Here is a 23,796-nt window from a genome sequence, read left to right as displayed (position 1 = left end):
GATCAACGGTGGTGTTTATTGACCAAAAATTAATAGCATTGGTATAGAATCGACTTATTTTCCACCTAAAAATTGAAATCCATGAATCTGTTTTGATTGCTCACTTCTTGCTGTACTTAAATCTCTTTGCCGGACTTTAGGCAAATACGGAGTACTAGAATCACTTTGAAGCCTTTTGGAAACTTAACTAAAAACATTTTTAAGCGGCCCAAAAGACAATTTGCAAATGTACAGCTACAGTTTAGATTTATGAACTTTTCTCCCCAAAATGCGAGCCCACAATTTCACACATGATATGTTTTTGTGAATGACATACTTTTGACACTTAAATGTAACGTATTTTGTTTTTCCCTTTGTAACCACGACGTTTTTGTTTTCGTTTAGCCTGACCGTGCAATTATATTTTCCGCTGCAAATTTTCCGAACGATTTGGCATTCAGTGAAGTCGAAAATTTATCGTCTTTGCGGAAGAAGACGACACTCAACTCGCATGTTTTGACTTTATTTTTTGTCTAGACGTTAACTTTTTTCTTATAGCGTGAAGTAATGCTAACCATTACGTCACATTCGCAACTTGCCAAAGATCTCGAATACGAATCATTAAGGGAACGCATAATTTTATTATCGGAAATATGGAAACACGAGAGCTCACAATTGAACGAGAATGAAGTAATAAAACAAAATAAAAACGCGACTAAAGATAACACATTTACTAAAACAAACACCTGAGTAATCCATAACGGGGGTTGCAGGACTTGTGGGAATGTTTCGGATATAACATTTCAATTGCTTTAAATATAACGACATTTGTTTAACTTATACCGTAATAACTTTTACGTCACGATTAACTTTTTTTGTCCATAAATTGCAAATTTATGCATAACCATGCAACCATTACGTTTTTACGGTGAGAAATCTGAATGTTGTTTTTTTTAACACGATATTCTGTATAGCTCGTAGCTATTACCGTCGCTGAAAGGATAGAAAACAACCACAATGTAGCTATGTTTAAATGTGCATACACCTTGTACATTAAAATCGTTTAGAATTTGCAATGATCAATGACGTGTAAAGGACAATCAAATGCAAGAACTAGTCGACAAACAGCGAATTGTTGATACAGATGTTAAAATTTCCACAGATAATTTATTTGACTTCTCATGTTTAACCCAGTTTTGGTCAACAAACGTTTCCAACTGTAACAAATGAAAGCTGACATAAAAAGAATTAAATTATTCAATTTAAATAATAATTAAAGACCGAGACAAACTTTAACGCTACGTGGCTGCCAACGCAACATTAAAATCTTTAGTTCTCGAACTTAAATCGTTATAAATTGCATGTACCGCACACGTTTTCTTGGTTTGGGAAAATTGTTTCGAAGAATTTCTTGAAGAATCGTTCAACAGCCATGCAATGCAGTTCACATAGACGCAACTAAGCGCCACGCAAAGATAAAATGTCAGCATTAACCCTGGCTTGGAAGCGCCACCTCCGGCGCCATCGCCCGATTTGTCCTCCGTCCCCGTAACGGTTGGCTCGCATCCCGAAAACGCGTCGGGCTCCAATGGTTCCCACAATCTTATGACTTCAAGGGACGCCCCCGGAGCCTCGTCACGTTGCGGGTGGGTGCGCATGACGTCCTGGAGCGCTGCGCTTGCGGCCAGAGTGAAATTGACGTCTCCGGTTGTTACGAGGTCGAACACGCAGGAGTCGAAATAGAAGTTGAACATGCGAGACTTGTCTTTTGGCAGAACTTGACACGGAGTGGGATTGAAGTTGGATTTTTCAGAGTTGGATGAAGATTCTTGCGTCTGCCTCTTGCTCTTTCTCTTGCGTCCACGCCGCCCGGTTGAAGTCGGGATGCCTTGAGCATCGCTAGGATCGGGCGCAGAGCTGTGCAGTTGCTTGAATGAGAGTGAAGCCTGCGGTCGTGTTGCGGCTCTTTTTCGGTGTTTTCTGCGCCTGGATCGGACGCCGGAAGGTGTGAGAGATGAAAATGCGGAAGACGAAAGCGAATTTGACAACCGGCTATTTCTACCACCGTCATCGTCATCGTTTGGCTTTCTTTCGAGTTCGCTCGTTTTTTGTTGCTGAGCCTCGGTTGCGGCCAAGATAATTTTCTTGCATTTTACTCTCGCCTCTTCTTCCGTAAAGTACATCTTATTAGGACTGTTTTTTTCGGCGTTTGCCGGCGTCGGGTCATGCAAAACAAGCGGCGATCTTGCGTTTTTCTCGTTGTCGTGAGTGTCCTTGCTTGTAGCCTTGGTTGGGCGGTCGGCGGGGTTTGATTTCGTCTTATCGTGGTTCTTCCTCAACTTTTCAATGTGCTTCTCGGATGAAATTTGGTGCTGTCTCGGGCAGCCGTCGACACACAGTTGTGAATGTGAGTCCAACCCACGAAGATATTCTTCTGGCATTCGAATAGCGAACGTCAGGTAGCGCCCCACCTGTCTAATGATGACAGTGGTGCCAATGAACCGGGCACGTATTTCAACATGTCGTTTGGGCACTAGTTCGAAAATAGCGACGCTGCCACTTGTCGTGCTGCCGTCGTTGAAAGCTCCAGTCAAACCATCGTGGCTTGAAGCGGTGTATACAAGCTTTCCACCTCCGGTACACTTGCCCGCACTCTTGATGAGCACAGTTATCTGCAAAATAAATAAAAACCATCATTTATATAGTCAATGACTGACACCCACCATTTCAGTTTGTATAAGTGCTGTACATGGTGTAGCAGGCGAAGAATTCACAACTTGTGCGTTTGTCACGCAATACTTTCATATACACTGGACTTCAATTAAAGTCAATTAATGTGAAAAAGTAGGCCGCCAATTTTCTACTAGAAAGCACAAACGGCGCAAAGAAAGCGATATTCCTTCACGCTTGAAAGGGTGAGAAAATCAAACACGGAAGCACACTCGACATTTCACACTTCCACAATAAGAGCACATTATAGTCATTACAACGACCAGCAGTTTAAAATCTTTAGAGTGCCCTTTTCAACACGAAGCTGTCTTTAACGTACGCGAAACAAAATGCTCTTGAAATCAGCAACGTTGCAGTGCTGAAGTGATTCCACAAGTATGGGGTTAAGTGGACTTGACTATTGTATACTTCCACGTTACAACGATTCGTACCTTTATTTGGAGACCGAATGTGACCCAACGTTCTTTACGTAGAAGTGCTAATTAAGTTTGCTCTAAGCTGTGCTCGTGTTGAGATAGGTTAAGCCGCCATTTTGCTAACCCTACGATTGTAAAAACAAGAACAAGGCATTCTACTAAAACCATTGGAAAATTTCCACCTAATTTACCACCATTTTAAATCTACACAAGCATTCAAAGCCCCAATCATTTACGCCGCGACTATAAAGTCTAAAGCATTTTAGCTGTATCTGTTACAGAATTGTGCTGATGGCATTTGACTGAAACTCAGTAGTTCAACAATGCACTTGGTTGCCAACGTCAGAGTGTTTTTCAACAAAACACTGCTTTTTGGTGCTTGAAGGGCTTATAATGATGATACTCGAGAACGACGAAGTGTGAAGTGTTCTCACGTGCATGTTCCGGTCAGGCGCAGAGCAGGTGATCCATAAACTGCCCGTACGATTTACGTTACATAATGCGAGCATAACCTTTTTATCAAAGAGGGTTTGTTTTACTTCGTTCTTTAGAAATATTTGCATTCCGGTGGTTTATTCCACATTTGTGTATTGCTGTTAAAATGGACTATATGAAATGAAATAAATGATATGAAATGAAATAAATGATATGAAACGAAAAAAATGATATGAAATGAAATAAATGATATGAAATGAAATATACGAATATAAAATGAAATAAATGAATATGAAATGAAATGAATGAATATGAAATGAAATAAATGAATATGAAATGAAATAAATGAATATGAAATGAAATAAATGAATATGAAATGAAATAAATGAATAAATAATATGAAATAAAAGACTAAGGTAATATTTGAACTAATCTTAATGACTAGTCTTATTAAACAGAAATCCGATTTAGTTGGATGAATTTTATACAAAAATGTTGTGACGCTTACGGTTTAATTAAGAATCTCATGACGTATAAATATAGTGCGTAATCCCAAGTAATTAAACATCAGATTTTCGTGTAACTTTGCACCGTCAGCGGATTAAGGCAAAATCTAACACCTGGCCCATACAAAAACAGCGCCTTTGTCAGTCGGCAGAGCTTTGCATCAAAACACCTGTGTTTAAAATGAAACACATTGGAAATTACAGGCTTAAGCCATCTACCAATTATTTTTGATTTTCAGAGGTAGTTTTTCGATTAAATTATTCGCTTTCCGGGAAAATTTCTTCTACCCTATACAAGGCGGCCATTATATTGCTTATGATTCACTTTGGGCTTTGCCTAAAAAACTTCTGAAACCGATTTGGTCTGGGTGTTCATAGCGTCTTTTACCTTTAAATTTCACGCGGGGTAGCATGGGTTTTCTATTCAAACAAAAAGCGAAAACGATCGGCGTGAGATACGTAAACAAAATAGCTGCGGTTGCAGTTAGTAGGGGTTACGCTTCACGCGTGTGCTTGCACATCAAACGCTGTGAATTGGGCGGTTATCGCGTTCAAAATAGGGTTGAGAGGTACGCAAAATAGCTTACAAAAATGCATCTCTTCTTGCCAATTTTACGGGATTGGGAACTGGGCGCGGTTCAACTTCACACATATGGTTCACAAGTCTGTGTTCACGCTTTACTTTCGGCGCCCTGGGACAGTGGCAGTAAATACGTGCAGCAGGCCAGGTTATGGCAAAACTAAGCGCAAATGATAGCTGTAATAGCTTCTCACAAAGGCGTATTTTACCGCTCTGTATTTTGCAAGCTTGAATAACCCATTCAAGCCGTGATTACGCCAGTTCGTGATGCTTTGATATGTTTTTGAAATTGCGTTTAAGTACGTATAATATCAACACCCTGCAATTACAAGTCTGCAGCACATGTGGAGGGAGAAATTATACAAGCATAACGTCCAATTATGTCTCTACGGTTATGCCTTAGCTTGTAACTTTTTGTACTGATAGTGGTTCAAGTAGACCATAATTTTCACATTTAAACAGCGTTTTTTTTTTATCAATAACAACGCTGAGGTAGCGGTTCGATACCGGAGATAAATGTTCGAACAGATACAAAGGTTTCGAACAATTCCTGTCGAAAGCTCTGATGTTTGCCAATTTCGGGCTATTTTCCGCTAGGCGCCGAGATAATTTGAAAATGCACCTTTTAAGCAACAAGCAGTTTTCCTGACTTTGACTCGACGTTTTTCAAAATGCCATCTTAAAAAAGTACCAACTCAAAAGGCATAGGACAAAACACAAATATAAATATCCTGGAACGTCACAATTACAAAAGACTTGGAGATCCTAACATACCAGAAATAACGTTAACGATTTCCTGTTAATTAAACCATTCTGAAATAAACAAACTATAATATTCCATTATATGAGCGACGGGTCTGTGCAAGCACTCAACTTTATGTTATATGCCAGAGTAATCGGCTAAGTGCGACTCCATAAAATAATCTCGTATACGAGTGTTTACAAACGATATATCTTCGCTGCCACATTTGCGTTACATCCGATCACATTAGGCCACATTACAATAAGCGCCGTTCCGTTTCGATAAGCTAAGAAGTCATTTTGCGCACTGCCGTTCGACGACAAGCACACAGTTGACAGATACAAGCTGTAGGTTCCGAAAAGAATAACGGCGCCTGGATAGGTTGGATAATATTTAACCGACGTCTCGTAAAGAGCTCTAAAGGTTAAATTATGCTTGTGCGATCTTATAACCATGCATACTGTAAGTTTAACGGTGTCACTGCTAGGCAAAGCCAACCTAGCCTTGGAAGGGCCTTCCCTTCATGATAAGAACGATAGCATTCCTAACGTATTAGTATAGACCTATGCAAATACACCAACTTCGTCTTAAGGGCTAAGGAAGAACGAGCAAAGGCAAAGATCTTTCTTACCCAGTTTTGAACTATTTCCTCACTCAAAACCAACTTTGAACGACCGAAAGGAGCAGTCTACCAGGTCATCGCGTAATTAATACGTTAAGGCTCGTGTTCTTACATTGGATTAATATAATCTTTGGTACCATGTTGAGTACCGCAACACCAACAGAGCTGATTGTATACAAACACTTGCTAACTTTAGGCGTAATTCATTAGTGACGACGACTTAAAGCGTGGCTTATACGTTACTCAAACAGTTGAACTAGTCCCAGGAGGCTTTTGGAAAGACCTCACACCGCGAAACCATGTTTGTCAATCACACGATCCTGCTTTTAGTTTCGAGACTATAAGGTAAACTGAAAATAGGAAAATACACCACAGTAAACCAGCGGCACCTCGGAAAATCTGTGTAGAGACAATAAGCAAGATCGTTCGTGACAAATTTCTGTGCGGCCACCAGAAAAACGAGCACGACTTATCGGCCAAAGTTTGTTGTACCGATTGAGTATTGTTATTTTAAGGTTTGTTTAAATCAGACTTTTCGTAACGCTTCAGAAATTCCTTATAATGTGACTAACCGTTATGACAGTGGACCGGTATTGAAGGAAACACAGATCGATAAACCTATTTGCTTTTTCTGCTGAACGACAGTTACCAATAAAAACACCGTTCTCAACAAATCACTTGCGGCCGCATCAACGTTCGTATCACGTACATCGGAGATGTAAGAATATGTGATTGGAAGTTATTATGCACTCGAAAGTCAACGAACAAGCCAACGCAGATATACCTACTTGAACATAATTACAGTTTTCAAAACTTTACATCTGCGCACTTACCTTAGTCGTGATTGTGGCCGAGGACTCTTCCTTTACGGGTACATTTGTGACCATCACGACCATGTAGTCATTGTCTATAAGCGGCCACGTTCTTTCTACATTGCATGTATAAAAGTTGTCCGCAAATGTCCGTAGATGGGGATCTCCGAACATTCCGCAGTGTTTGTAAACTGGTTTGCCCGCGAAGGTACACTCGCCCCCTTCGGTTGCGTCATCAAAGTCGGGAAAGGTTGAGGTAGATAGGGTGGTTGTATTGTCGGTGGGTGTCTCTGGGTCTGGTTTGATGGTGACTGGGGCCGGCTTGGGGGAACGGTGTCTGTTATGAGGAGAGCAGTTGTACTTTTCGAATTTGCCGTCGTTCATTTTTTCGATGGAGTGAAACAGCAAGTTTCCTCTGCATGATGACGGCATCTTTCGTATACAGCGCTTGAAAGTGCGGAGAGCTCTGCATTGCTTGTTTCTGAACTCCTCTTGGGACAACTTTGCTTTTGACCGGTTGATGCGCCGATTGGCTCGGTTGTATGACCTCACGCAAGCGTCAGGGTTGCACGACGACGCCAGAGAAACCACTGCAACGATATTCAATACAAACATTTACTCTTAACATCAAACAAAGTTAGTCAAATTTACGAAGAGGCGCGCTGTATATTTAGAAAATGTACTGCGGGAAATCATAAGCGCTTTTCAACATGCATGGTTATGTCAATGTCAACATTCATTTGCAACACGCAAAATCTCTACGCAACTGACGTTCAGCGAGCGAGGTGGTATAAATTAATTATTTTAAGCAAATGAAATGTTGTTTTCTCTTTATGACAGCTTTAATTTAAGCGGCGGCGATGTTTGCCCCCCTCTGAAGAGTAAAGACCCTTCAGGTACATCTGGCGGTATCAGTAAGGCAATCCCAGTGGTCTGAATCAGTCGTGTCAACAGACGGAACGTGCTTCGACCGACGTTAGAAGCACGGCTCGATCGTCGGACGGGGCCTTAATAACCTGGCATCAGATGGGCAAGCAAGTTCCGTTCGAGTGTGGACAAACGAGCGATGACGCAAGTAAACAAGAACGCTTATAACTCAGCACCTCGCTCGTCTTTGTTAAGTTAACGGAACTTACAACGGACCACAAAGAAAGGTCTAGGCTTGGGCACTGAATGTAAATATGCCGCATAAAGGTTCGTTCACGTGGGCATATTTGCTTAACGCACGACAAATATGAACCACAAAGGTAATTTCCTTTTGTTGGGGCACCGAATAAAATAATGATGATTTCGCAAAGCGATCAAAGATGCGTTTAACGACCGTAGAAACTTTTGCCTAACTTTACTGTTTTTGCTATCTAAACGTACTGTGCTGTTTACAACCAAATTGGGTATGACTAAGAGAAGGTTGCAAACGAACCGTTTTAAGATGATGCCCACACTGTGCTGACATGAAAAAACAACGCGATACGCTAAATTTGGACTGAAATTTAAAGCATTCCGCCCGTGTCTTGCCTTTTGTCAATCGTACAGTTAATATCAAAATCGGGGTTTATTGCTATACAACTAAAGCATTCAGTTTATTGGCTTAGTAGCAAGTTCAAGTTGAGGTAACCACAAGACGCCAAAAATACGACGACAAAGTGGAGAAATAACCCCTGTTATCTGTCGAGACCCGTCGACATTGCGCGCAACTAAGCTATGATAAAGGTCATTTGTCATCAACATAAGCCTGCCGCTGGGGTAGGCGGGTGTGAAAATCAGGCACTAAACGCATAAAAGGTAAGGCTAAAGGCATTACGTTTCAGTAATTTTCGACTCAACTGCTTTGAGCCTTTGCCAGGTTAATGCAGACAAACACGCCCAACATTGCTAAGCTTGCCTGCCCACGGTGTCGTAAAAGGCGTGAAAATCGTAAATTTCTTGTTTATAACCCACCCGTCCCAGAACGAATTTATTATTTTCCCTATAATTTGATCCGCTTTTCAAAGCTAAAAGTTTTTTAGCGTGACCGGGGGAGCAAAAAGAAACCAATCAACCGGTCGTCCCCGCTCCTTATAGCTGGTCTTTATTAGGATGAGGAAATGCCACAAAGAGAGCACTTATTCGCTTTGTTTCCAAACTAATCTTTGCTCTTTTTATATCATTTACGACCGGACGAGTAGTTTGAGTTACCAAATAATGTACTTGCCAAAGAGCTGTTTTAGTTGTAACTCCCCAACAAGCAAAACTGCTTAAACTGAATGCAATTTCCTCTGCAGGTTCCTAATCTAGCTCAGATTCCTAATCTAGTCACTCAGATATGAAGATTACTCACCACTGCTGAGGATGACAAAAATCATGATGCAGTAGAGCAATGTAGAAAGACGCAAAGACCCAAAGTGACTGGACGCGGATCTTGGTTGGAGTCGGCTAGACCCCATTACCATCCATCTAGACCAATCTTGCGAGGTCCTGGGCTGGTGCAAGTTGACAGAATGTGGATTTGTTGCACAGCGCACGTTTGGCTTATTTTGTTTATCAAGTCCGCTATGGGATGAACAACGATCAGTACATCTGTAAAAAAACAAAAACATTAACCTCAGGATTGGTTGTTGTCACCGTCTGAAAGCTCAAATTACAATAAAGCAAACACGCAATGTAGGCACTTTTTTGTAGGTACTCACGAGGTTTTAAGATGAACAAACAACACCTTACTAAAGCAAGTTGCTTTAATATGAAAAGTTCGCGAGTGCAATTATGGGTTATTAAAAATATACTAAATCACGAACTTAACCCAAACCACAGCTGTCGTAGAGACTAATTAATCTTAAATTATAAAAATTAACCGCCGTACAAAGCGAACTAAACGAAGAGCCCACATGCCAGGGTTTTTAGCATGTCACCTCGCAACAAGTTGATAGATGTGGTTGACGATACGTAAGGGCGATAAAACATAATAAATACTCTAATTATATGACGTTTAGGTAACCTCCAGGCTATGTGGTAATTCCTTCTATAAGTTCCGCTATCAGATCAAACGAGCGCCCGAATCCATCGTGCCAATGATACGTCTTATAAAAATATTCTCAAAAGTGTAATTTCACCAACGTAATAAAGTAGAATACCAAAACATTCGATGCGACTGAATTACATGCAACTATGTGAAGTTAAAAGGTCAACTAGGATACGATTGAGCGCGTGGTGTACATTCCTTCAAGTGACAAAAGATAAGGGCTGCATACCAATGCATTATGCACTGATCCTTGGCTTGCAGATCTTAAAGCGAAATGGAGCTCTAACCCCAATTTTCACCCCTAAATACCCATTGTCTCCCAAACATGGCAAGTAATAGTCGCCTTTGAAATGTAGCTTTTCCACAGTTAAGCCTGTGTGTAGTTTGGCTCTAACTCCGTGAACAAACAGCGCAGGCGGGTGACTGTAAAACTACTGCCTTTGAATTCAACCTTCGCACATGACGCACACGTCAAGCCATCCCGAACAAAAAATAACCTTTCACCTTTTGCTTTGCATCTATCAGTAAAGAATTCATTTACTGTGATAATTTTTAAATCATTTTCCAACATATTTCGCCTTAAAATCTTTTCATAGGGCCAGATATGGAGGGGATTCTCACCAAACTAATCTTGCCATTATTTCTTTGAAGCGGAGCGTCCTACCAAGTGAAAGTCTGTCACGGCGATGCTGGTGCGCTTTATATTGGTTGATTTCAACCAAACACGCGGCACACCGACTAACACGCACTTCTTGCCTCGGGTGATGCTATTTCACACCTTCATGTTATGATCGTGCTCGCCAGCAAACTAGAACACCTGTGCTTAATACACCACGCCTATTACTTCAATATCCGGTACCGAACATACCGAACTTTTTCGGTTTACCGGTTCTTTTTTAATCAAGTTCGTAACTTTAAAAGTTCCATTTCAAGCCACTTGATTACGAAACACGTGACGACTGTTTGCGTTATAAACTGAACAACTTGAAGATTCTGTCACCCTTTCTTACCTATCACTTACATGTGCCGAATAGGTGAAAAGCTTTTTGTGATCGTAGGTGACAATTCCACTTAATAGCGCGGACCTTTTAACAACAATCTTTTGGCTTAAATTGGATCATGGTTTACGGTTACATTAAAGAAGAAAGTAAAGCGAAATTACCATTCAACCCGTACATCCCCACCACGTATCTTGTTAAAAAGTCCATTTCTGATGAGATAAAACGACATGAGGCGTTAAATTAGTAGGCGGTCGGCTAAAGAAGCCCAAAATAGCCAACTTAATATGGGCTACTTATGTGTACATAGTAGCATTTTCCTTCAACGTGTGAAATTTTAGAACGGCTATTATGATGGTGTGACGCACAAAGAAGCTGGTGACCCCATGCTATTGATATAAATTAAGGATGAATAATGAAAGGAAAATTACGGGGTGAGTGCTACCGGCCAAAGCGGGAAAGAGCATATTCCCAGCTCAATAAGCTTTTCATAAACGTAACGTCACTTATAATACAATATGTCACAGAATACTTCAACTGCCATACGCTGCTATACATAAATGCAAAACTGAAGCTACATAAATGCATGAAATTGAGTGCTACTTGTATCGCAAATCACAAAACGAGGATGCCCTATTTTTATTATTTTGTCAATCCTAGTTGAGGACGCAGCTGGTACCGTGACAACACAAAGAAAATATACCATAATTTGGGTCGCAACTAACTCAGCTTAAAGTCTGAATGTTCACAAAGTCCAAGACCATAACGCGTTGTGGTGTCTATTCTTTTTCCGCATCGTTGCACATGGATAACGACCACAGGTGTGAGGTTCGGAAACCGCTTTGCTTGGCTTAAGGTTTGCTTTTGTTGAAGTTTTCCAAACCAGGCACAAAACGTACATCTTACGCCAAGGATTAACGTAACAATACACAAAACATCATTAAAATGGTATCTCCACCATAAGCTGTCTTCCTGGCCCAAAGCTCCTTACGAAACATTTCAAACAGGCTATACTTGCACAAAGGTGTGGAAGAAAGGGTACGCAGTGGTGGTAGGCCTAATCCAATTAGCAATACAATGCCTTTGAGCCACGGGTAATGTTATTTTGATAACACACGTAATCAAATTTTCACGAGAAGGGCTCTTTCCCTGCGGGAACAACAAGCGCCAGTAATCTTCTTCACACCATCTACATCAGCTCTGATCCACACAAGAAAGCAAGCGCAATACACTAAGGACCCACGTTGGTAACCTGACGCTACCTAGGCGCGTTATAAAAATACTTGACACTTAACTCCCTTAAGAGACGATGATCAACCATAATGATGTTTTAAAGAGCATGATAATCTAACTAATGGCAAATGGGGAATTTGAGAGAACCGGTAAGCAGTAAGCATTTCTCAATTGCGACGACGCGGTGTCGACCTGCTAATTGGGCATGCAATAGCATTTATGTAGCCCAGTCATAACTATGTTAGCTGTGACAGGATGTATGCGGGCTTTTGGGTCTGAGAACCACCAGGAGATATTGTTTTAAAAACAGAAGTTCACGCTTATTGCAAATTTAGTCACGGAAAGCGTAAAAAAATTTCCTTAATCTTGTTAATGCGCGAGCGGTAACGCTTGGTCTACGGCTTAGTGAAAAATGGTCTCGCGTAACAGGATATTCGTGAAAACTCTTTTTTGAAATGAAGTGCTACTTCCACTACCAGCCACATCGCCCTTGCAGTAGTGACCCCGCCTTGGACGTGTCCTGTTTGCTTTTGCATTACCACCTTACTAGCAAGTACAAAATGTCAGCATCTCTTCCCATGCGCTTTAGATCGCGAAGTTGAAGAGAAATATGTCCGCCAATCTTGCTTGCAACCGTCGTGAGTCGTGCCCGTGTAAATCGTGTTACTTTTAAAACTACGCGAGCGCTTTTAACAGCAACAATACCAAAAGTTTTGCCAACACCAAACACACACTGTGTCCTCCTCACATAACTCTCAGAAAACGTAACAAAACCACTACCTTATAGCTGAAGCAATAAATAACAGGTTGTTTTGTTAATATAACGCGGGAGTTCACTCACTTTTAATAAACAAAAGGTTGTAGTTGTTATACAAACTTAGCCCAAGGAGAAATTTAATAAGTAAGTTTCCAACATTCCACATTATCGCAAAACAACTCGAAGTTTCCGCAGTGCTGTAATGACGTCGATTTGATGAAAGGGGTGTCTGTAAATAAACACCGTCCATCGTTTCCCTGGTTCAATTAAGCTACTTAAAATGAATTTCTTGTTCAATTTGAACAGCACTGTGAAACACGATATTCGTACGTCGATAGAGGGTATTTAAGTCAGTCGAAGGCATCATCTATTGAATCTAGTAGTGAGAGTAACTCTATCCCGAATGAGTTTGTGAGCTCAGCAAAGACTTCAGCTAAATCTTTCTTTCTGGCCTTACTCCCGGTATTGTTCGTTTGATGAATAAAACCTAGGTTTGTTAAGTACTGGCGTATAGAAGACACAAACAAAACAAGGATTTAATCCACGGTCTAATTACTATGGTCATTAGTCTTATTTATAGTCAAGCGCAAAAGTGGCAACGAAAAACATAACCATGCATGTGCGGCACACAGTTCTCATTCAAAGCCATATTTTCTTTAACCGATAAACCAGCTTTAATTCGACTTGAAGCTTACGTCTGCTTGTACGATTATATTTAATTATAATTTATAACCAATAAAGAAACCGAATTGTTCGAAAGCTGCTGAACCCATTACGCTATAAACAGGCGACCAATGGTGAAAAGATGTTTTGTAACAAAATAAAGTTAACATCACAATTCTTAGACAACTCCCCGTTTATGACAGAATTTCATAATATTGTTTCGGGAATAAAGTTGACTTTAGCCTCCCATAATGGAAGTTAACGAGATTATTTTTCATTTAGATTATCTCATAACGTTCGCAAGCAGAGAATTTTGAAAATGGCGACGTACAAACAAACATGAAGTACATTCGTTTGAGGTGTGAAGTGGTAACACACAGCATTGAAGAACAACGCAATCATCACAACAGACCCGCTGGCCTAAACTAAACGGAAACCGTTCTTCTGTCACTATCAAAATATGCAATGACATTATTGCGGTAAGCTGTCGCCTTTTCCGCAACTATCGAGCAATAATGCAGCGCACGTTTACTACGGGATCCACTGTTTGTTTGCTGTTAAACAGAACACTTTCATGTTCAGTTTACATACCCAAGACATGCCCATTTTCACATCTGCAGGTTGTTTACCTTAAGTCATTAGGGCTTTGCTTTAGAAGCCGGAGAAACGTGGCCAAGGTTAACTACTGGATTTTAACGACCGCCGTCGTTCAGCATTAGGTTAACAGCGTAAAACTACACAAGCGTCTTTATCCACCTCGGCGCTGTAGTTGACGTGAAATACATGGTGTGAAGTGCAAATGAAAGCACTGACTAGAAAAAACGTTAAACACTCCACCGACATAGGTATTCCAATCTGAAGCCAACGTATTTTCCTTAGCTGGATGGTTCCACTGGCTTAAGTGTCGCTTGCGCAAACTTTACCAAAAGCTTATCATAGCCCTTGCTGCTCGTAAACACTTGAATAACATACGACTAGACTTCTCGTCGTAATCTCACGACAAAAATTTACACCCCATCCAACCGTCACATACATCGCGCCTTTAAAGCAACTGATCTTAACGCAAGCAACCATGCAACAGGTGATACGACGATTCTGATTACACCGAATCGCGTACCAGGGAGCTCAGTACCCAACATGACAAAAACGGGTCGAAAAACTTACCCAGGGCAGCCGTAACCGGCTTCGGTTTCATGCGCAGTCGATGACGACAACGTGATGATGCCGAAGAGAACGTCGTCAGGTGGAAAATTGCGGATTACGCGAAACTATAGCGGAGGATTGGAAAGAAGCGTTCGATAGCAGATCAAAGCTTAAACATAAGATTATACGGCATCATGGCGAATCGAGTAGCTTGACGTATGTTCGGAGTAGTTTGGGGTTGATCTTTTCAGACGGATTTACTTAACTACTTGTTTTCTGAATTCTTTTCCTTGATTCCTGTCGACTTTCTTTATGTAATTTATCCACCCGTTCAATTGAACAGCACAATAACACGCATATTTCCTGACCTATTGCTTGCTTAAAGAATAGTTTGACGTTAGAAAACTTAATCTGGCGTATTATAATAATCCAGTCTTAACCTCGTAAGCCGTCTTGCATGCAATTCAGTATCGAATTAATTTGAACTGTCTGCCAGAAAGCCTTAACTCCATTCCGGCCGATGCAAAGTAACGGACTCGTTATCAATAAACAATTCATCTATTTGATTTATTAAATTAATATCATAAGAGGAACTGCTAGAATGACAACTGTGTCACATATTGATGCATGTTATCGAGTTACATTGTCAACACGACATACACCTAGGTTTTTTTATCACCGGTACAGCTCTGGATAACAGTATTTCTTCGAGCTGTTAATTATATCAACGCTGTCTCAGCAGTCTAGTACTAAACGCAGCTACTTAAAAAACCTAACTTTTCTCGTCTTCGTCACTTGTACATAACTCGTTTTAAATTCGAAGAAAACATGTTATTTTCTAAAACACACCAATGACTCAAGGACTTGCCTCCAAGACTCGCTATCGTTAAAGTACCCAGCCAGTCAAACCAAGTACCCCCAATAACCTTCTCGAAAACTAATTTTACCTGCGTGAAAACCGTTGCGGGATTAGGTGCTCACCATGTATTATCTCAAAATTCACTAACAAGACACTTGGTCTTCTTTCATATCCATACTTGCGCCTACAGCCAAGTTTCACACTAAAAAGTTCTTGTCACCTGCTCAAACTTATTGAATACCGACGGCTTTCTCTGGCGGTCATCATTTCTTGCTCATGTCAGTCCCTCTCTGTCTCTTTTTTTCTCACACTTCTCTCGTTGCTCGCTTCAGGAGAGATTTTGTCGTTTGTACGAACCATGAGGAGAATAAAGGAAGAAAAAGAACCGCGAACTGGCGAAGAACGAAAAACAACGGCAGAGTAGTACAACGTTTGTTTACTTTCCACGCTCACTATCTTTCGCCATCTCGAGGATTACCGCTTTCTAGTGAAATGGTCCTCGCAGGTGTGGAGGCCTACTTGGGTTACGTTTCTCTTATTGCACGGACGAGCCTTTCTCTGCGACTATTTTATGCCTTTTACCCCTCGTGATAAGGTAAATATATCCACCGTTTCGAGCTGGTTGCTTTTTGTGTGGAAACAAGAATTTCAGGGACCATTTGCTTTCTGACGTAGCGTAAGGATCACAGCAAACATGCCGATGTAGACGTCACATACCGCGAGCTACCTTTGTACTATATTACAACGCAAACCCAAATATCAAACTCAAGTAAGAGTCAGCATCGAACTTTTAACACACAAAGACATATTTCAATCAAATGATGCTTCAACACGTTAAACAAAGGGGACCACCAACGAACACATCGTCGTCGTAAATCGCCTTCAGCAAAGGGGCGTATTTTTGAAAGTGAAATTGGGAAAGTACAATACTTATTGTTGAAAAAGCAAAACCGACTTTTTCCAAGGTAAATTTCAATAGCCTTATGACAGCATATACGAAGCCAACGTAGGCCTTATTTTGAGCAGACGACGGCAAACATAGATTTCAGAGTATTTACGACTTTTCAACACAAGGAAAAAGTTGTCCAACTCGCATAAATAAGGACATACCAGTACTAAAGAATGTGTTAGCACCGAGCTATTGAGAAACTCATAAGAGAATTGATAAGGTTTTCGAATGAATTCGAGCCCTCACAAAAACGCAAAAATCACGTTAAGCATACATCGGTTTTACCAGAGTAGGCGCGGATTTTATGGCAATGTTTATTACATTACAAAATCAATATTTGCGCACCTGGTGTGTTTCGAGATCGAACGTGTTGTTTCTAAAATTGATGCTCTAATACTGTAAGCGTTCAGACCTGCTCATTACAAAGCAAACCGAATCTACCTGGTCCAAATACCAATATTGCTTACGAAATGGTTCAATCAATATCGCTGAACAATACCTTTTGGTATAGCTTTTTCTAAAGCATTGACTGGTAGGACAAATATCGAGCTTTCACAATATCCTAAAACCGGAAAACACTAAGACTCTAGCTTTTACGGACTATTTCATTAATCGTCATATAAAACGACGATCATAGAAGGAAAATACCATAAATAAAAGCTATTAGCCGTTTGAAGAGGAAATAATTTTAATGTGGTCTTCCAGCGCGCTCGTCTTTATTAAGTTTTTCATTCAAACCAACTCCCAACAACTGACATCTGCTGTACCTTTGCACCTGGCGAAACAAAAAGCTCCGTAGCCGTAAAACAAGGTCGACGCGATCCAGCTAAAATTACGACGACATTCCAGTAGGGTTACAATAGTCGCAGCTATACCAGAGTGAACATATGTTAAATGCGGGTCCTGTTTTAGTGTCCTTTAAGCGGATAATCATTTGACTGCTTCAACCAGAGTCGTATTTCTCTGAACAACGAACATATTTTGTTTATGAGGAACTAGTTTAAATAGCTCGTTTAATAAAAACGCCCAAAAGAGCTAATATTATAAAACCGATTCCATTGTTAGTTACAGGAATTGTATAATGTAAGTATAGGTTATAAAACAGAATCGTAAATATGATGGTGTTGATTTCACATGCTATACGTCCACCCCTCGTATGGGTATCTGTCTGGTACAAAGTTGTTTGCCTGAGTGTCACACAATCGTTAGTATCAAATGATTTTACATAACACAAATATCACCATTTATGCTGCCTTGCGATTATGTTTTGCGAAAATTAAAGACCGCGAATTTCGTATATGCCTACATAAGGACCAAATAGCGCTATATACCTAACGAACATGCCGCAGTAATGCGCTTACCTTGTGTGTTGATTTGTCGAAGTCATACTTTTCATCTGTTGTATTAGCTGGTGTATCCGTGTATTTGTCGGTCTCTTGTAATTCTCATATCATCATCAGTCAGGCACAACGCTCACTGACCAATTAAACAAAAGCAATAAAGTTCCGCTTAGTTTGTATAAAATGTTTTTCTGAAAACGAAAGTTCGAAGTATCGTAATTGTAACGTAATGAAATTGCAGCTATTGGGAGATTATTTGTACAACAAAACAAACACGATCACAATGTGCAATGGAATTGTTTGGAAAACTCAACTTCAAAACGACGAGAAGCGAATCGACAACTGACTCGGCTTTTTTTGTTTGTTGACCGACGAGAAGATTTTTGCTGTCGTCCTGTAGTCTATATATCTTAAACACCACTTTTCCCCTAATTCATTCTCATACGTATTAGCGTGTTGCTTAAGATACTCTTTGGAATTCCACTATTTACCACGGTTTCTACATAGTCTCTGCAAAAGCATGTCTAGTATTTTTACTAACGGACCCCCCCTTCCAAAATTAAAGTTCTCAAAAACGGTAGCAAGTCAAGTTATTTAATCGTGCATCACACCTATGTCACCGCCTTTATTAAAGCTTTGCCGCACCCTGACTTTAAATACATAAACCGCCCTTTCTATAACCTCAGCCCTTACCAGTATTTTAAAAGTACCTTGACCAACAGCTCCACCGAACTATATATGACTATTTACCGTGTTGGAGATACCGATGAATTGCTTAGGCCTGGTTATCCAGGTGCGTTACAGCGCTAGTTGGCCTTTTAATTAAACATCCCATATAATTTTTATCACGTAGGGTTATTGTGATTTGTCCACCATGAAAGGAAAAAAGCGAGAAGAATGGATGTTGTATTTACCTCGATAATGCCTGATTTTATTGTTCTCGTGAGAATGAATCCACGACTTGGCAGGTCCTTGTATGAAACGGACGTCGACCCCGCTGACATAACCCACACTAAGTGTTCAACGAGCCGGGAATTCGACAGCGGATAAACTTATTAACTACTAAAAAATTTCCACCTGCCGCATCTACTGCACAGCTGATTCCTATTGATCCTAATCTCGGAATGTTTTTAAAACTTCCGATTCTTTTTGATTTTTCATTCTCCCTTTGGCATTATCTCTATCTGCATTGCTTGGATTATGATTTCTATTCATCTATCGTGCCAACACTTGACACAGTATATAGCGCCATAACCAATTTGAGTAATTGGATTCTTCTCGGTGGCTGATCAATTAGATTTGCATTAATTCTGGATAAGCACTTGGCAACCGAGCGAAAAAATCACAAAAGCTTCATCGCTCTAATTGCAAAACCAGGAAATGCGATCTTTGTCTCGGAAGGAATCTTTCCAAGCATCCGATTCTTAAAAAATCCCAAAATCAGAATAGAATAAATGGGGCGCAAATGAGGTTCGCTTTGGTCTACATTGTCGAGCCACTAACGCACAAGCTGCCATCTGATCTTATAACAAAATGTCTGTATTACAGTAAGGTTGTATCAAATACGGCGTACACCGAAAGAACCAGTAAAATGTGTATTGGAAAGATAAATCCCAATACCACTGTGGTTCTAGCGGGTGTAACTTACTCGTGTGCTCACATGTTATAAATTGGTCGTCCGCTTTTATACCTTTTGTCAGCATCGGGTTGCATTGTTTTTAAATATTACAAAGCCACCGTTTTTTGTACGTTGGCGTATTTATTATTCTCACGACTGACGAAGCTGCTTTCTATTTCTATTGTCCAACATAGTCCGCTGGATGTTATAAACTTGATTTCAAACATTGTCCCACGAAGCGACACCTGTCCCACTCTGACGTAATCATAAGAAAAATATTAAAAACCTTTCTTATTAACCTGATAGCTTGTCACTAAATTCTCTATTCTCAGGCCTGATAAATTGACCGCTAAACCTGCGCAAACAAAATCGAATCGAATTAATTAAAAAGTCACACGGCGATGCGCCAAAGTTTTTTAATCTTGCTATGGTGACGTTTGAAAACTAACGTCTTCAATTTTCCCAAGCTCAAAATTTTTTCTTTCCTAAATGTAATTTTTCCATAATACGCATTATTTTTACAACTGCAGTTCAAATACGAGACACTAAAATAACCGTCGTTGGTTCATTGCATAATTATAATTACCCATACGCGGAGTTAAATTTGAACTTGTGCTTCCTTGACCGTACAGCGCAGCTAAACAACAACTACGAAATGCAAGACATCTTTCGCTCATTTCTTTTGCCTCACCTTTAACCAAAGTACGCCTTTTTACAACCTGTCAGTATCATCTAATTGTCACCGCGTAGCTTTTGCTACGGCACAGCCGTGTTATATTGATTGCCAATGTACAACACTTGGGTGTGAAAGAGAATGACAACCAGAACAGCTCGATAAACCAGCATTGGCTCGATACGCAATACACATTAGGCTGGGGCGGGTTAAAAGCCCGTTTGCAGCAAGTCCGAGAAATATTTCAGCGTGCGGTTTCGACAGAGTTTGTATAACGCCGCGTACAACCGATCCCATACCCACAACAATGCGCCTTTAGCACCTGTTTGGGTTGACGTCACGGGGTCACGACCCTCTCGTAAATAATTTGAAGTTTCAATAGCGCACACTTAATCAAAACCTCGATTGTGACACCTGAGCGGTCAGATTTGGAAATCGCGTGATTCCTTTTTCAATGGAATTTCTGTTTAAATGGAATAGTCAGGGGTCCTCGTCTCTTCGTAAGAATGCAATGTACGAAATACAGCAGCCAACATAGTTTTGTTTTCTGCACAAGGTTTTGGTCTGCACATATGTTAACCTTCTCATTCTCTCAGCTGCTGCCTTTCAATGTTTCACTCCGACACTTGCGCATGATCAGTGACTTGTTGACTTTGTTTCTTTGACTAGTTTGTATCGTTATTTCAAAGCAACTATTTCCCGCTCAATACTGATCGCTTGTCGATTGGGTTTGGCGGAGTGCCATTTCAAGATAGGGTTGCAAGGGAAAATTTCTACGAGAAAACCCAAAGGGTTGTTATTATACTCTGTTTAAGTGTTATTGTTTTCAGTGGAATGAAACCACCCACGCCACCTGCATTCTAAATTCCTCAGCTGTGAGAACTGCAAAAACGATCTTGCAAAAAAGAAATCCTGCCCAACGCTATAACTTATTACATTAAAAGTGCTGACCAAAAGTTTTATTCAAATGTTCCGCTCTGCAAACAATTGTTTACGATTTTTGTCAAAGTGTCCGAATGTATTGATGGGTTTCACTCGTCTGACTTTCTTTATAAAAATTGCTTTCGTCATTTAAAAGCGCGGTCTTCGGTATGTTCTCTATACGAATCTATTTCCACACTCCCCTTATGCAAACTTTTTTATAGCTTTGCCTGTAAAACGTAAAAACCTTTCGAAAAATCTGTTATTCAAAGTCGTTTAAGTGTCGTTTTCCACTATTACTTTGTCTGTGCGCTGTTAATTAAATACTAACTTCTAAATCTACCAAACTTTCCTCACAAGGGTTAAAACCTATGAACGAGCATAAGGCATCCGCGGTGTTAAAAAAGATCCTTCTTCGCCCACTGCTCAACGCATCAATCGCACCAAAGAAATTGAGGTCGTTATTCGTGATAATCGAATACCCAGACTAAGGAGTATGCGCTTTTTATAGAGCAGTTAGCGGTCATTGGGCTTCTGTCGTAATTTTCCATTAAATCTTAAATTCCAGCGATCACACAGCTATTCTTTATTTCTCGTTTATTTGTACATCCTCCATGGGAAGTGGAAATAAATTATTGATGATGTTGCCATTGTAACACCTTCCGCAAAATGACTTCGCTATACGGGAAAACGCAAACGTCGTAATGCTTATGACATCACACTTGACGTATTACTTATTCCCAACATCTATTATGGCTCTAGCGTTAATTAAGTGTCCATATAGTAGCTACCTCATATACTCCTTGCAAGAAAGTGGCGCCACCACGTCGTTGACGTCACTTGAAATCAGCTTCACAAATGTTGCCAATAAATCTTGAAAGCCCTAATCCTGAAAAAATTATCCAAATGGATCATCATTAAGCACAAAATTGCGTTTGAACGATTTGTAGAAGAAGATAAACCGAAGTGAAAGCCCTTAACGTTAACATCTTAATCCAAGACTGTGATAGCATGCAAGACTCTCGCTTCCAACCGTGTTTTCCTTTCGACAAATTCGTAATGAAAGGAAACGATTTTCACAATCAGGTCATAATTCAATGAAATTTTTTCACTAACACTTCACAAATAAATATAACGCGGAAACTTCTGGTATAACACAGCCCACTTCTTACGTGTACTTTTTGTCTATAGGCGTCACATCATTGCAAACTGGCTTCCACATGGTACCTCACCCGGCGAACTTCTTTAAGTACGTCAACGTCTGACAACAAATTTAAGAAAGAGATGATTTGAAACATTTGACGTCGTTTTAAAGCTTTAGTTTGGGGCAAGCGTGAAATAAGGACAGCGGGACATTTATTTATCAGCCACGCTATAAGCTTAAAAGGCTTTTGTCTGATCAGCAAAAGACACAAGGAACTGGCTACCAGCAGGGGACGTGCGATTCTCGTATGATTGATCGAACGAATGAGTCTCCACTCTGCTACCAATAACATCTTTAGCAGTATAGTGTGTATCCGGAAAAAATGTGTTACCTCGTCTTGCAATTTTGGATCATCTTAAAGCCAGATGGCCGATTATTATCTTTTGTAAAACGTGTGAATCAGGTTTAACAGGGTTAGCAATGCACAGCACGTTCCCTAATACGCTTGCGACCCTGGAAAATCACGTTGGTTCCGGGTTCGGAGGAACAAATTTACTAAGCACATGGAAACCGTGTTTTTGCGAAAAAACGCTTGTCAGTTCAAATGTAGAGATTGGATTTTTCTCGCAAAGAAAGTTTCTACTCAGAAAACCTGTCCTTTCATATTGTCTTGGCACCAACAAGCCTAAAACCGAATCCAATAAATTTTCCAGGGTTCCATTGATGTGGCAGAACAAAGTGAGATGCTCCCGCCACATTAGAAATCGGCAGAGGATGTTAACACCGCCCGTTGTGAAAATAAAAGCATACGCAATTGTAGATCGCCATCCAACTGGAGCGCAATAACTTCTATCTATGACAGCAGTAGAAAAGTTCCTTGACATATTATGATTTTCCTTTGATCGATCAAAAACACGTCTGGTTGTTGACAAATGTTCGGTTTCATTCCCATTAACTTGAAGAGATCACAGCGGTTGACCTTTGTGCTACGCAGAAGACACAATATGTCATGAAGTTAAACTTAGTTTTATTTTGCTTCAACAGAGTATTTCTGAGGCCTCATTGGTTGTTATTTAACATTTCAATACGTTTTGTTAAGTCGGTACAAGCACAATTTACAGCAAAAAGTAATCCTTGTCTAGTATAAAGACGTCGTGAAATATTTCCGAATCTTTAATTCACGTAGAATTGTAGTATAGATTGGATAAAGCGGGCCAATATCTTTTGAGTAATACTTGGAAGCACGCTATTCGTATAATAAATACGAAATACCACAATTAAGTTGTTTATGGTCAAGTGAATCTCGGCCCTAAGTTTACTGGTTTTATTTTTTAGAACTGATAGTAGCTTTCTGGTGACGGATACTTGTCTACATGATACATAACAAGATGAAATGACGAATGGGCTCTTGTTGTGAACTTAATAAAGTAACTTTGGCTTAAATTTTATGCTCGTTTCAAGTGCTGAACAAAATAAGTTGTAGAGAGGCACCTTTTGTCAATTCGCTGTGACGTGATTGAATTCCTGCTGTGCTCACGGATGACTAATGTACGTTTTATGCGGAACTTTACCCTTAAAATTGCTGTCCTGCTGCGTATGTTTCCTTAGCTGAATCATGTCATCAAATAACCAGGGATATAATGACATCTTCGAATGTTTTATCCTCTGTTTCGTTAGTTTG

The 23,796-nt window shown here is 40.2% G+C and overlaps 1 protein-coding gene across 1 annotated transcript; it reads right to left on the bottom strand.

The window, feature by feature from the left end:
* Positions 1 to 600: 600 nt before the first annotated feature.
* On the bottom strand, positions 601 to 21,850 carry LOC143445348 (uncharacterized). Its single transcript, XM_076944395.1, has 4 exons — positions 21,763 to 21,850; positions 9,140 to 9,378; positions 6,844 to 7,412; positions 601 to 2,651 (listed from the first exon to the last, which is right to left on the bottom strand). The coding sequence occupies exons 1-4, from the start codon at positions 21,765 to 21,767 to the stop codon at positions 1,278 to 1,280; spliced, it is 2,187 nt and encodes a 728-aa protein (XP_076800510.1). The 5' UTR covers positions 21,768 to 21,850; the 3' UTR covers positions 601 to 1,277.
* Positions 21,851 to 23,796: the final 1,946 nt, after the last annotated feature.

The sequence above is a fragment of the Clavelina lepadiformis genome, chromosome 2 (assembly GCF_947623445.1).
Source record: "Clavelina lepadiformis chromosome 2, kaClaLepa1.1, whole genome shotgun sequence".
NCBI lineage: Eukaryota > Metazoa > Chordata > Ascidiacea > Aplousobranchia > Clavelinidae > Clavelina > Clavelina lepadiformis.
The sequence above is the reverse complement of the archived record's forward strand: the minus strand, read 5'-3'. Positions and strand labels throughout refer to the sequence as shown.

What these genes read in the sequence shown, in the direction of transcription:
- LOC143445348 (XM_076944395.1), bottom strand. An exon ending in TTTTGTCATCCTCAGCAGTG is followed by an intron (nt 7,413 to 9,139) that starts GTGAGTAATCTT and finishes ATATCGTTGCAG; the next exon opens with TGGTTTCTCTGGCGTCGTCG. An exon ending in CGGCCACAATCACGACTAAG is followed by an intron (nt 2,652 to 6,843) that starts GTAAGTGCGCAG and finishes TTTATTTTGCAG; the next exon opens with ATAACTGTGCTCATCAAGAG.